We start from the raw sequence: 14,896 nt of genomic DNA on the forward strand, positions 1-14,896 counted from the left end.
CCCCCCCTCATTGAGCTCTGGCAACCTTACTCACCGGCAGGAACACAACACTATGAGTAGGGTCTAGTGTTATTTGGCTGCTGTTTTCTGTAAGGTGGAGGTACTTCTCCAGTTGGGCTCTGCTCTAGATCTGGAATGACATCCACTGGCTGTGCCCTACCACACAAAGCTAGATGACAATCACAATGCCCATACCTCTCTTTTGGACGTAGTTTAAGGACGTGCCCGGGTCCAACTTATGAGTTGAGTGTTTATTTTAAAATCTGAGAAAGTGATAATTTCAATACTGTTGCAAGCATCTATAGGCTGCGGTGGCTGCTTAAAATCAGGCGACTGCATGCTTGTTTGCCACCGTTTGGTAACATATTATTATCATCAAAAATATCAAGGCAAGATTTTATTTTTATACTACGTCGGCGGCAAACAAGCATACGGCCCGCCTGATGGTAAGCAGTCTCCGTAGCCTATGTAAGCCTGCGCGTTTCCGACCCTTAACCCCCCCCCCCCCCCCCCCCCCTTCTGAAGCTCTGGCAACCTTACTCACCGGCAGGAACACAACACTATGTGTAGGGTCTAGTATAAGAAATGATATACTCAACTTTGGTTCCCTAATGAGACTTGTTTACTTGTTTTATATTAAATTTATGTTAACTACTGTCACATACTATGTACCTTTTTATAATTATTATAATTGTTGTACATTTTATGTAAGTACTTAGGTAAGTACCTCAAACACAATCAGTATTAAATCTAATAAGCATTTATTTCTTTAAAATAGATCTATTGCGTTTATTTATTTCCCTCAATCTTAGTAACTCCTATCTAATAAAATAAATTTGATCAAACTTAAACAATTTTTTTTTAAATTTAAGTACAGGGGACGATTTTTAAATTTCGAGAGATCGATTTCGTCACTCGAAAATTTGTGAGAAACGGCGCAATGCTATTTTTGAAAGGCATATTATTAACCGGGCAACTAAAATATTAAACGGGAACGTTCATTGGCCATATAATAATATAATTTGGCTGTTTATTAATATTTTGGCGCAAAAAAAAATATATAAGCCCCAAATATAAGCATCATATTACTAAAAAAGTGGCAGAAAATTCTAGCGACAAAATAATAATAATAAGGAACTTGAAATAATAGTCTGGCGTCTAAAATAATAAACTGGCACCTAATATTGTAAAACGTATGACTTTTACTGTTTGTGGTCATATAGTTGATAACATTGAGAACCTCCTCCTTTTTTTGAAGTCGGTTAAAAATATTTTCTATAATGTCAATATCCATAAACGAAAATGGGGACTACGTTGGTATGGAGAAGCGGCCGTCCCCTTTCCTCTTAAGTTTTCTACCCTTAGGTTCAACGTTTGTACAACCACCATGACTTTTATTAGACTTTTTTGTATAAGTATTAAAATAACAGCTTAAGTAATGATTGTCGATATACAAATTTTTCATTTCACATGCTCTGAAAATGGGCCGTTGTTGTTCTAAAAAGTGTGCAGAAAATAATACGTTTCTGCTCTAGAACACTGAACTTTCTAAGTAAGCTAAATAATTAAAATATTAGTTTCCATAAATAACGATATTTTTACCTTAATTGTTATTTGAAAGAACCCTCAAGAAACACAACTGAAGTTTATACTTAGCTGTGTTTTTTTAAATGCTCGTGTATTTTACTTTCCTCGTATTCGAAATGAAAAGTAGTGTTTAACTCGGGTGAAAGCCACCATTTCTGAAAGGTGCCTTTCATACCTTGGTTAAAAATCTACTATAAATGTGCATTTACCTTAATTTTCTAACTAAATATTAAAAAAAAACTTCATTTTTAAATTTATAGTATGTAGTTTTCTTTTTAAAATGTGCTTCACAATTAGTCTCCAATATAATAATTCTGTTGCCAAATAAATAATTGGTACTTACGCCTTAAAATAAACAAAAACTGCAACGGCATTAAAATAATGCTCATATTGAAATATTTTAAGGCTCCGGTTTTGTCGCCAAACTATTAATTTTAGTACCTATTTCAATTTTTTATAGCTACCGAAAGTTTATTTTTTAGGTGACCGGATAAATACGTGCCCTTTTGAAATACAATCAATAGAAATTGGGAATCTAGTGTATTGACCACTCGTTTTCAATAATTCTACTTGTTAGTAGAATTTTAATGCCTAGTAGTGGAAATACACGAAATCGAGCGGTTGAAATTAAAAAATCGGCTCCCTAATTTTGCAGACCAGATTTTTATTTTAAGTACTAGTGCAAGTACCAGAACAACAGCATTAAGCTTTTGTGTCTAAATTAAATTACTAAGGTAAATTCGTAAAGCGATTTATAACGTTAGTCAAAATTTTCTAACTTTGAGATCAGCAGTGTCAGCACATCCCGGCGTCCGATTCCTTAAAGCTCCAAGAAAAAATAATTTATTGTAATAAGTCCTCGTGAACATTCGCAACCGCTCGGCTCATCTCGCTCCCGCCGCGCACCCCTCTCCCTACCACCGAACGTATACTCGACTGCAATGCCTGTACTCGCATCAGTTTACTTACCGCAGCGTCAGAGCACGGTCGCGCCGCTCGACGCTACGCACGGACGATATTTCAGTAAAACACGCTTATCACTTACGTGTTTCAGTAACAACACTCGGACTCAATAAAATTTACAAAATCATCAAATGAATAAAAGAAGACTTTGTGTATTAGTTTTAGTGAAAATGCTTGACTTTTCGTAGAAGTGAACTGTTTACGTGATTTTTGTTTACATCTCAAAGGATACATCAACAAGCTGTGAATTAATATCATCACATAATGTGTGTTGGTATAACAAGGACTTAATGTTAAATTAACGCTGAAATAGACTTTATATATTGATGGATACTTCCCATCCGGCAAGGGGTCGAAACACACGAACACCGGCGGAAAAAACATGACACTGAGCCTATCGTGTCCTGTTTTCTTTCTTCCTTGATATTTGATTTACCCCATAATGGCTCTTCAGAAAAGTTCTTCAAGAAAACAAACCTTCAGCCAAATTTTATTTTGGTTTGTCGTTGGACTTAATGTTGCCGATCAGAGTTCATTACCGCTCAAATATGAAGCTCCAGATGATTGTCAGTGGTGGTTACGAGGCCCGAATAATTCCCATGAAGTTTCTCTCACATGTAAGCTTCGTACGATAAATAGCGAATTCGACACAACAAACTTCAGTGTCATCCCTTCAGAACATACAACGTCACTTAGAATAGAATGTAATGAAGAAATGATGTACAAGAGCTCATTAGACGACAGAAGTTTCGCCCATTTAATAAAACTACGTGAACTTGTTTTGGATAACTGTAAAATTGGAAGATGGCCGCCTGGTGTACTTTCGGGTTTGAGAGATCTTCGAAATTTAACGATCCGAACGAAAAATACGGAGTGGGCCGCTATGAGCCTAGAGATAGCATCAGAAAGCTTTGCGGCGGTTCGGCAGTTAGAGAAGTTGGATCTGAGTTTTAACAACATTTGGTCGTTCCCTGAAAACTTGTTTTGCCCTCTGACGAACTTAGTATACTTAAATGTTTCGTCAAACCGACTGCTGGATGTGAGTGATCTGGGATTCCGGGAACACGCAGTTCACCAAGCTCTTATAAGCGAACAAGATGTACCAGTTCCTTCGTCATCCCTACCTCATGCTTCATGTTCCTTAGATATTGAAGTCTTGGATGCTTCAAACAATCGGTTTGTACTTATGCCCGAAAATGGATTCATGTCTTTGAGAAGATTAAAAGAATTGCACATTCACGATAATGAAATATCTATGGTATCAGAAAAAGCCCTCTCAGGCTTGAAGCAACTGCAAATAATAGATCTTTCGAATAATAAAATTGTCGCCCTTCCACAAGACTTATTTAAGGATTGTAAGACGGTAATTAAAGAAATTTACCTGCAAAACAATTCCATAAGTGTATTATCACCGAATCTCTTTGCCAACTTGGACCAATTGTTGGCATTAGACCTGTCTAATAATCATCTAACGAGTACTTGGGTCACAGAAAACACGTTTAGGGGTCTTATAAGAATGGTCCTGTTGAACTTATCGAATAACCGATTGACCAAACTAGACCCGAAGATATTCAAGGATTTATATACACTACAAATATTGAATGTTCAACACAATTCTCTAGAAAGTATTGCTGCCGATACATTTGCACCCATGAACAACCTACATACGCTTATTTTATCATACAATAAAATAACACATATCGACGCCTTTGCCTTAAATGGTCTGTACGTATTGTCATTACTATCTATCGACAATAATCATCTCGAAGAACTCCACCCTGAAGCATTTAGAAATACATCCTCCCTGCAAGATTTAAATTTAAATGGAAATCGATTAAAGAAAGTACCCATAGCGCTAAGAAACATGAGATTGTTGCGAACATTGGATCTAGGAGAAAATCAGATAACATTGCTTGAAGAGCCCGGCTTTGTCGGTTTGCATAACGTATATGGACTGCGACTTATCGGAAATAAAATAGAAAACATAAGCAAAGATGTGTTTTCTGATTTACCTTCGTTACAAATATTGAATTTAGCTCGTAATAAACTGAAAAAAATTGACATCAATGCGTTTGATACCCTTACTAATTTACAAGCTATTAGATTGGATGCCAACCAGCTCACAGATATCCAAGGTCTATTTGCAAACATCCCCTCTCTGTTGTGGTTAAACGTGTCAGATAACCAAGTAGAATGGTTTGACTATGCTTTTATACCGACGGGACTTCAATGGCTGGACCTACATAGCAACAACATCAAAGAATTGGGCAATAACTACCGTTTGAATAAAGAACTGCACCTGCAGACATTAGACGCGAGCTTTAATAAAATGACGAAAATATCTACGTTTTCTATACCCGATAGCGTGGAACTTCTGTTCTTAAATGATAATCAAATTACACAAGTTGAAGCTCAAACTTTTGTTGGAAAAAACCAATTTAACGAGAGTCGATTTGTATGCTAATCAGATAACTAGTATGGATCTCAATGCGCTTCGTCTAACTCCGGTCGATCCAGGTCGCCCTCTGCCCGAGTTTTACATTGGCGGAAATCCTTTTCAGTGTGATTGTACAATGGAGTGGCTACAAAGAATTAACAAACTCGATCACCTCAGACAACACCCTCGGGTAATGGACCTAGAAAGCATATACTGCAAGTTGTTATATAATAGAGAAAGGACTTATATTCCGCTTATCGAGGCGGAATCTTCCCAGTTTTTGTGTACATATAAAACTCATTGTTTTACGTTGTGTCATTGTTGTGATTTTGACGCTTGTGATTGTGAAATGACGTGCCCATCGAACTGTACATGTTATCACGATCAACCGTGGTCGGCAAATATTGTGGACTGTTCGGCTGCCGGTTACGCGGAAATACCCAACAGCATACCTATGGACGCTACTGAACTATATCTAGACGGTAACAACTTTGGTGGTTTAACAAGTCACGCTTTTATAGGTCGTAAAAACTTAGAAATATTATACGCTAATAATTCAAATATTGATGCTCTGTATAATAATACATTTAGTGGACTAAAACGCTTAAAAGTTTTGCATCTAGAAAAAAATAATATAAAAGAGCTGCTCGGCTTTGAATTGTCGCCCCTGGAGAATTTACGAGAGCTACATCTACAAGACAATAAAATACACTATATCGATAATCGGACCTTCATAGAACTAAGAAGTTTAGAAGTGCTACGTTTGGAAGGGAATAACATTTACGGCTTTGCGGTGTGGCAGTTTACAGTGAATCCATATTTGGTAGAGATAAGCCTGTCTCGCAACCCGTGGTCGTGCGATTGTCAATACATGAACAAATTCAGAAATTGGTTTAAAAATAACTTTGGAAAAGTGGAAGACGCTAAGAAAATTACATGTGTATTCGATAATGTAACCAACGCCGTCGGCCCTCTCATGGCTGATTTCAATTCCACTATTTGCACAAGCCACGTCGGCGGCAGCTCCTCAATTATCGAAAATCAAGTTATAAATGATTATCTACCACTGCTTTTGATATCTCTATGCATATTTGTAATAAGTTCCGCATTAATATGTGGTGTGTTTTACTGGAGGCGTGAGCTTCGCGTTTGGATTTACTACCATTGCGGATTTAGAATGTGCTACAAGAGCACAGCTTTCGAAGATGAGGCCGATAAAGATCGGCTGTTTGATGCATACATTAGTTATAGTGTCAAAGACGAGGCATTCGTGGCACAGATGCTGGCGCCCGGCTTAGAATCAACTGACCCAAGTTTTCGTCTATGCCTGCACTATCGAGATTTTAATGCTTCTGCTTACGTGGCTGATACGATCATTGAAGCCGTAGAATCATCCAAAAGGACGATAATCGTCCTATCAAAAAATTTCATTAACAACGAATGGTGCCGTTTCGAATTCAAGACGGCGCTCCACGAAGTACTAAAAGAGAGACGAAGAAGACTGATAATAATATTACTAGGCGAGCTGCCGAATAGAGACATTGATCCCGAACTGAGGTTGTGTTTGAAGGCGAACACGTGTATAGAGTGGGGTGATAGGCAGTTTTGGCAAAAGTTGAGGTTTGCGATGCCGGACTTGAGAAAGTGTCAGTATCACCGTTCGACGGTGAATATTTACGCGTCAGTGTCACCGGTGGGGGCCGGGCGGGCGCCGGCGCCGCCCCCGCCCCCGCCGCCGGGCAAGCTGCCCCCTCTGCTGGGCGACGGGCTGGCGCTTTCGGCCAGCGTGCACGCTCGCGATGCGCACGCACACCGCATGCCGCCGCACGCGCAACTTTGGGCGTAGCGTATGCTTCAACGCAGGTAAAATTTCCTCTTAAAACGCTTAAGCGTATTAGTCCAAAAAAGTGATAATTAAATTTAAGTATGTACGTTCCATATTAATATTTATTTTAGTCTAAGGTGTATAGCATCACAATCCGCATTTAATTGTATAAGTAGGGTTAGATTGTGAAGATGTTACGGTCGGAATATTTTCCTACTATCTGCGATAGTAATTTATAGATATCGAATAACAAATGTAAATATACTGTAGCCAAAATCTCAATCGACTTGTCTTCTACGATTTATTTTTATTGCTTAAATTATTATAATACCTACCAAAGTTTTATGTACAGATGCATTTATAATAATTATTTGTTAATATTATGATTGTCATACAAAAGACTGTAAATATTAAAATATGTAAATAATTGTAAATATGAACAAGAATACAAAAAAGATACACTGAAATAAAAATCAATTTGAAATTATAATTTTGTTTTTTTATTTTATTTTATGCCTTGTCTTTAGTTGCTGTTTTTTTATTTAAATAAATGTTAGGTTTTCAGGGAACAAAAGCTGCAAAAGTTAGGTCTGGCATATACAGTGTGTCCTTAGGCATTGGTGAAACCCTGAAATCCCACGTAGGGTTACTTCTCAAGAATGCTCTAACCTAAGTATTTTTTAATTAGATTATCAGATTAAAAAAAAAAAAAACTTTCTAATGATCGACAACAAAAATAAACAAACCTACTGTAATTAATCATTGACAGTGTTTTTGACAATTTGTTCGAAAATGTTCGGAAATTATGACATTTGCCAAAGTCAGAATCTTATTAGTGTCATAAATAAAAAAGATAATCAAAAAGGTCAAAGAAGGTTTCATACTATTCCATGAGCATGTATTTACTCAGGAACTACTAATATATACAGACTGCTCCAAAATAAAAAATCGTAAGTTGTTAGTTAATTTCTTCGTAACACGTACACCGGTTGTTATGATACTTTGTATACTGGTTCTAAATTCGCTTTGTCGCGGCATTGTCCAATGGCTAGGGACACACTGTATATGTTACCCAAATATTTTTTTGAAATTATGTTTGTATGTTTACTTTGCAAAAAAAAAACTTTGCTTCTAGTTAAAAAGTATACTAAAGTAGCACTTATTTTTAAACGTTAACTGACTGCCTGAGCAAAGTTGGCTTGTTTCAACGTTCGTCGATATGCAAACATGTTGGAAATTCGAAGGCACTCCACCAAAGTTGAGTGCTGGTAAAAGGAACCCAATAATGCTGTTACTGGAGATGCATCGTCTGGAACTGAAAGTGGTATAGGTACATGATACCATGGTTATTTAAAAGAATATTATTCAAGTAACCCAAACCTATAGAATATAATTATTTGGGGATATTTCGTTAATTACTACAAATAAAAAATAATTACCTAATTTTGAAAATTTCATGTTACAGTTTATGGGTAAGTAGTAAATACTCTCTACAAAAATAAATTTACATACTTGGATTTGGAAAAAACATTACTAGCAAATCTAGTAGGTATGTTTAAAATAGGAAAGAGCTAAATGTGATAATTGCCCAACATAAAGCCACAGAATATACGTAGGTAGACTTCTAATATGTATGTATTTTGTATATTTTCATGAATTAAAGCAAAAAAAAATTACTTTGCTAATCCGCAAAAGATAACGTGCTTGTCAGTCAGTGCTAACCCGTTATACTTACTTGCGTATTTTTACATGCAATTAATGTAATACGCAAGTAAATATAACGGGTAAGCACTTTTTGACTAGCACGTTATCTTTTCGCGGATTAGCAAAGTAATATGTTTTGTGTTAATTAATATGGATTTTCTCAAAGTAACGCCTGATTCTATTCATTTTACTTTCATGACACATTTAGATTTTTTTTAATTTAAAACGGTTTATTAAAACATGTATCCAGCCTATTAAAGTCCCATACTTGTGAAGTAAATACAACAAAATTCAGAGTAATGTAAAATGCCACCTCTTTCACTGCTGTTATTCAAAAGATACAACTGGATACAGCAATTTAGTGGCCAGAGTTGCTTATTACTTTTAAATAATTCATAGTTATCAAAAACACATATTCATAAGTACCATGACTGAAATTAATAGCCGTTTAACATCTGCCGGCTTCAGAGACTCAATATCTTTGTGCAGTGTTGAGAGTTCCTTAGTTATCTGCCACAATCAGGTGCAAGTTTCCTGCGATATACTGCAGCAAAATTGAAATTACAGACAGGTTATATGGTTGCCGGATCCTTCATAGTTAAATGACTAACTTATATGGGGTGTGCGTACCTACATTAAAGCCTGATATATAATATCGTATTTAAAGTTAGGTAATTCGTAAAGTACATTTTAATGAATTGTTTATACTTAACGTGATAACATGAAAATGTTATTTCTTATTTGGGACCTAGGGACTAACCGCTTGGGGTTAAATGTCCTAATACTCGTACTAGTACAAATTACCTCCAATTAAATTTAAATCTTCATTAAATGAAACGGACCTGTTTTTGTTTTATTTCGTTCGATTTTAAAACAAAACAAATTCGACTCTATATTCTAATATCATTTATTCAAATTTGATTGACAATTTTCCTTGTATGGTGGGCCGCTAGACACTAAACAGAAAATCTTGTATTTCTCGTAGTCAGTTTCAAAATCTTTACGCTGTCTATTTTCCATAATGTCAAACATTGCAATGGCCTACATATCAGTTTCTATCTTAGAAGGAATACATTTAAACAGTAGTAAAAAGGTGGCTGATTTGTAAGAAATAAGTAACTGGCAAAAACTTTGGGCAAAAACCGGCAATCAAGAATTAAAGAAACATTTCGAAACTTACAAATGGTGCCCTTTGATTCAGCCAGCCGACATCGTGACAAGCGTGTCATATTAACGCTTTTTGTCTCGCCTGTCGGGAACGCTGCTCCGTCGGCTCATGAAACTGCTATTATCTCGGCGCGGACAAATCAAAACGAAATCAACATCGGTTTCCCTTCTGCCGGTCGCACCCTTATCAACCGACGACGGGTCAGCGCGGGAATAATGGGAAAACTTATTTCCACGAACCCGGGTCTCGATTTTATCGGATACACCCTGTTTGTTAGTTAGTCTTTACAGTTGTAAATTGCTAGAAGTTAGGCAGTACTGAGATTGCGACTTTAGCAAGACGTTGGCACTTGAAACTAGGTATGTTGCTCAATAGTTCAAACTTGTAGGTAACACGAGATGTTTGATTCATGAACGAATAACTATTTATGTATGCAGTTTGGCACACGACTGTAGGAATTAATTTACTTACTTGAACATTATTATACGTATAGTTAAACAAATAAATAATAAATATTTTGGGGACAATCTTACACAGATCGACCTAGCCCCAAACTAAGCAAAGCTTTCCTAGGCGACGATATCTTATACCTTTAAACGAGCAATTCTTGTATATATATAAATATATATATTTCTGTGATCTCGGAAACGGCTCTAACGATTTCGCTGAAATTTGGTATATGGGGGTTTTTGGGGGTATACAATCGATCTAGATTAGTCTTATGTTTGGGAAAACGCGTGTTTTCGAGTTTTCATGCGTTTTTCTTTCGACGCAGAATATGGTCGCTAATTTCGTTTTGCCGACCGCTGTCCGTCTGGTCCAGCGGGTTAAGACGCGGACTGCTAAACGAGTGTTACGGGTTCGAATCTCGCCCGGTGACTAACTTTTGTTTTTTTTTATATGTTCAAGTTTATATATAATTTTTTAATTTTTATTGTTTTAGACAAGTTTAATTTAGTAAAAAAATGTAGTTAAGATTATCACCTGTAGACCACCTTATTACAATAAATAGTTATAACCGAGCAAAGCTCGGTCGCCCAGGTACTGCATACTTATATAGATAAATACATACTTATATACATCGAAAACACCCATGACTCAGGAACAAATATCTGTGTTCATCACTCAAATAAATGCCCTGATTGCCCAAAAATATACCGGGATTCGAACCCGGGAGCATCGGCTTCACAGCCAGGGTCTCTACCCACTAGGCCAGACCAGTCGTTGTAGTTACTAGCGTAAGTACTCTCATTTCTTAACTACTTATTTGTTAATTTGCATGTGCATATTGGACACAGAAATGCGATAAGTACTAGTAATAAAAAAGTATTTAACCCTTTCTGTACGGGGACTTGGAACGCCTAGCACCGCCTCAATACGGGCATGTTTTTGCGAGAGTCGGCGGTTAGACATATTTTCACTTACGTGTATTTTCTGAAATATAACAGCTATGCGGTTGAAATTTTGTACACACATTAAAAACATTATGAACTTTTGATAACTACTCACTTATTGCACTTATAATCACTAGTACTTTATATTTCACGCGTAATATCTTTCACTAAAAAAAGTATAAATGTAAGTAACTACAAGCGATTTTAACTATTGTTAGTTTTGTAAATACTAGTTTATGATATTTTGAATAGAACAAGGCCTTGAAATGATAATAATTATTAACAAAATGCAAAAATATCAACCGTTTTAACGCAACATAAAAACACGACTGCCATTTGAATAAAATAGTGATGTGCACCTATCGATACAGTTGTCGATATTTATCTGTACTGCTCAAGGGTAAAAATAAAAAAGTGTAGCAGAGATCATTACTATTTTAATCTTAATAACATATTATTATAATTTATTACCATACACTGTAATATAATCCGTTTTTATAACTTTTTTTTATAATTATTCTATAAATCACGAAATTTACAACTATAACACTTGCAACTAGCCTAACTACCAAAACTCGATGAAATATAAAACAACACTATTTGCCGCCATATTGAGTTACTTTTTCTGCACTCGTGGAGTACGGGTGTCAACCCCGGTTAACAGAAAAAATGCGGGATTTTTAAATAAATATTTGTTTTAACGCCATCTACCAGAATGTTTTGCCATTTTTTTCTTTGAATCTATACTAATGCTACTACTAAATATCATCGTTATTACCAACATATAAGGTCTAAGTTGGTTGAAAAAAAAAATTCAAACTTCGTCCTTGTTTCGATCAACTATAGTTGACACCCGTACTACAGTGATGATGCCTAATTGGCAACTCTGGTTGTCACCCGTACAGAAAGGGTTAAAATAATATTAGGCACAATATAGGCGTAATTGTTAAAAACATTAATTTATGTTGGTTTTACAACAGTTACGATTACACACTTAAAGTGTATCAACATACACATCCTTAAATTCTTAAAGAATATCGAATAATGGTCTTAAAGTGTAAGTAGGTCACAAAAATAAGTGTAAGTGTGTGTGTTAAGACGCAAAAGTGAAAAAGCATATGAGTAAATTATTATCTATCTCATAAAATATATTCACATAACGCTAACACAATGGCGGGATAATGGAATTAGTTGGTAATTAATTTTGGTACTCCAGTGAAGAGGGATGTAGATAACATTGTGTGGAAAATTTCATCTACGCGCCATGTAGGTTTTGATAGTTATTAGTGAACCGCAATAGGCCTCGGTGTGCTTAACTTTAAAATTTAGTTAACAAGGGTAGAACGAGTTTGATTGTAATGGGCTATGGGACTCCGCTCTGTTTTTGGACAAACGAATGCTTATTACTTTTGGATATGTGATGTGAATAAGCAAATTCAGAAACTTTTTGTACTTTACAACTTTGCAATCAAACATCAGGAAGTTTTAGGGTATGAATGTTAAATAAAAGTTCAACACAATAATTATTAAAAGTGATAAAATAGGCAAACATCCGTTATCTACGTAAGTACAAAGAACTTTTATGATTATTGTGTCAATAACAATTATTTTGGCAACCACGTAAACACATTTATATATAACTCTACTGATGATCAAAAGCCCAAGTACTTGTATCAGTTAAGTGAAGTAGACATCGTTGAGTGCCGCACAGACTCTTTGATCGATGTTATCCTATTTTAAATATCGTTAAACTTTTAATAGGAATTCTAAGATATAAGCTTACTTAAACATGGAGGCTTAACAAAGAGACATCTGCTGGCAAAGCACCATGTGGCACGACAAAAGACGCACACGCAATTTAATAGCACTCTGGTCTAAAATATCACCATCCGTATAGAAAAACGTATATTGTCATTCGATAATCCTTTACGTACTTTGGAGATGTCACTGCAAGAGATCAGCTTTCGTCTAGGCAACGGTATTGGGTTTGCGTAACTCAATACAAATTGTGAAACGCATCCAACATTCAAATTTACATCTTAAGTACCTCTAAATAAGAACTATGTGATATTTCATATAAATATGTCGACCACAGACCGCAAAACAAGGACAATCGAGGACAAAAGGAGCACAGATAATATCCCATCCCTTAATCACATGCACCGGTGCACTCGAAATAATGTTTGGTAGTCCAATAGAAAAACATTGAAACGATTTGTTTGTTCGAAATTCTATTTTGGGTAGGACAAATCTATTTGTGCATTAACAACCGGCCGTACAAAATTTTTTCGGGTCGAATTTGTTGTCAAAATGCTAGAACTTCGGCGTCTCGTTCTAAATTTGAATAGTTTAAAGGAATGCTGCTCGGGGCGCGTTCAGTGTTACAAAAGATTATCGTTAATTTCACGAAGGATTTCGTGACTTCTTGTACTTTTTAGTGAAGTTAATTCAATCTGAACTCGGTCGAGAATGTGAACAAAGTGTCGGTGTTGGGAATTTTCGGAGCGCAGTAAATAGCTCGATGGGACCGTAATTATGGCGGGTTCATTCCGAGTTCCCAGCGTTAGAGTCGGATGTTACTTTTACAACAAAAATATTATTAATACTTTTGTCTTATTGAGATACAAAATGAAAACATTTTTGTTCGTAACGAGATATAACTAGACGTAAGGGTTTGGCTCCGCGCTTGTGACATCACTGGAGTTGCAAACTTCCATACACTATAGAATCTGCATAACGTAGTATATAATAATTATATAAGCGGTGGAATTCTATTAGAGTAGCTAAGTACCTTTTGAATTGTTATAACCAGACATATAAGTTCTTGTGGCAAAAACGAGTGCTTGAGAAAATAATAACATCGACAAGTCAGTCATAGATTAATAATTAAAAGATGTAAATTCTACTTGTTGTAATTTACCGGGAAATTTCAAGAATGCAAATCAATTACAAATCCGACCATAATTTCTTTATTACATATATTAAGTTTTTAAAAATAAAAACGTTAACTGTAGAATACATTGTCATAAAATAAGAAAACTACCAATGGGTATATCAAAGAAGATGTCGAACGTGTTGTGTAGGTATGTCGCGGTAGCTATCTTTTTATACAATGTTAAAAATATCTATAACGCTAAGGTAACATCGATAATAGACATATCGATATTTGTTTTTGTCAATCACTTTATTTAGCCACAAAAACTTGTATGTCTGATTATAACTATTCTGGAAGAACAATATTTTTGTTTTTAATAAGAAACAAATAAAATAAGAGTAAAAAAAATACTGGCTACTGTTTAATAACTGGTCATCTTAAACTAAAAATGAATTCTATTCACCTATAAACAGAATTCATTTTAGTATAAGGTGACGAGTTATTAAAGAGTGACCAGTAATTACAATTCATTTTTAGTATAATGTGGCCAGTAATTGACGATTTAGCCTACTTACCAGAAAAGCAAGCGCTCATAATATCAGCTATCCTCATTCAATATAAACAATGTGTTCGGCAATGGCGTACATTTCTGTAGTATTCATATGCCCAGGCCAAGTATGAATAAACCCGGCCATATTACCAGAGGGCTGTCCCCAAGGCAGCCTCGGTTTAGATAACCCAAAGACAGCGGTTTCCAGCACCGAGTGCCAATAATTGACTATCAAACTTGATATATCGCTTTCTCGGCGGCTTGACGGCGGTAGTTGCATGACTTATAGCCGCCTCCTCCGGGAATGCCGGCGTTTTGTTAACTCGCGCAAAACGGACTCTGATTTTCTTGTCAGGGACTGATTGCTGAAACCAGATTTAAAAAGCTAATGAG

The 14,896-nt window shown here is 35.9% G+C and overlaps 1 protein-coding gene across 1 annotated transcript in view; it reads left to right on the top strand.

The window, feature by feature from the left end:
- The first annotated feature begins 2,541 nt into the window (after nucleotides 1–2,541).
- The window catches only part of LOC133522763 (toll-like receptor 6), a 148,125-nt gene continuing 135,770 nt past the window's right edge, over nucleotides 2,542–14,896 (top strand). Inside the window, 2 exon segments of the mRNA XM_061858205.1 lie at nucleotides 2,542–4,972; nucleotides 4,974–6,850. Coding sequence (XP_061714189.1) covers nucleotides 2,993–4,972; nucleotides 4,974–6,833 — 3,840 coding nt within the window. The 5' untranslated portion in view covers nucleotides 2,542–2,992 and the 3' untranslated portion in view covers nucleotides 6,834–6,850.

This window comes from Cydia pomonella, chromosome 11 (assembly GCF_033807575.1).
Source record: "Cydia pomonella isolate Wapato2018A chromosome 11, ilCydPomo1, whole genome shotgun sequence".
Lineage (NCBI taxonomy): Eukaryota > Metazoa > Arthropoda > Insecta > Lepidoptera > Tortricidae > Cydia > Cydia pomonella.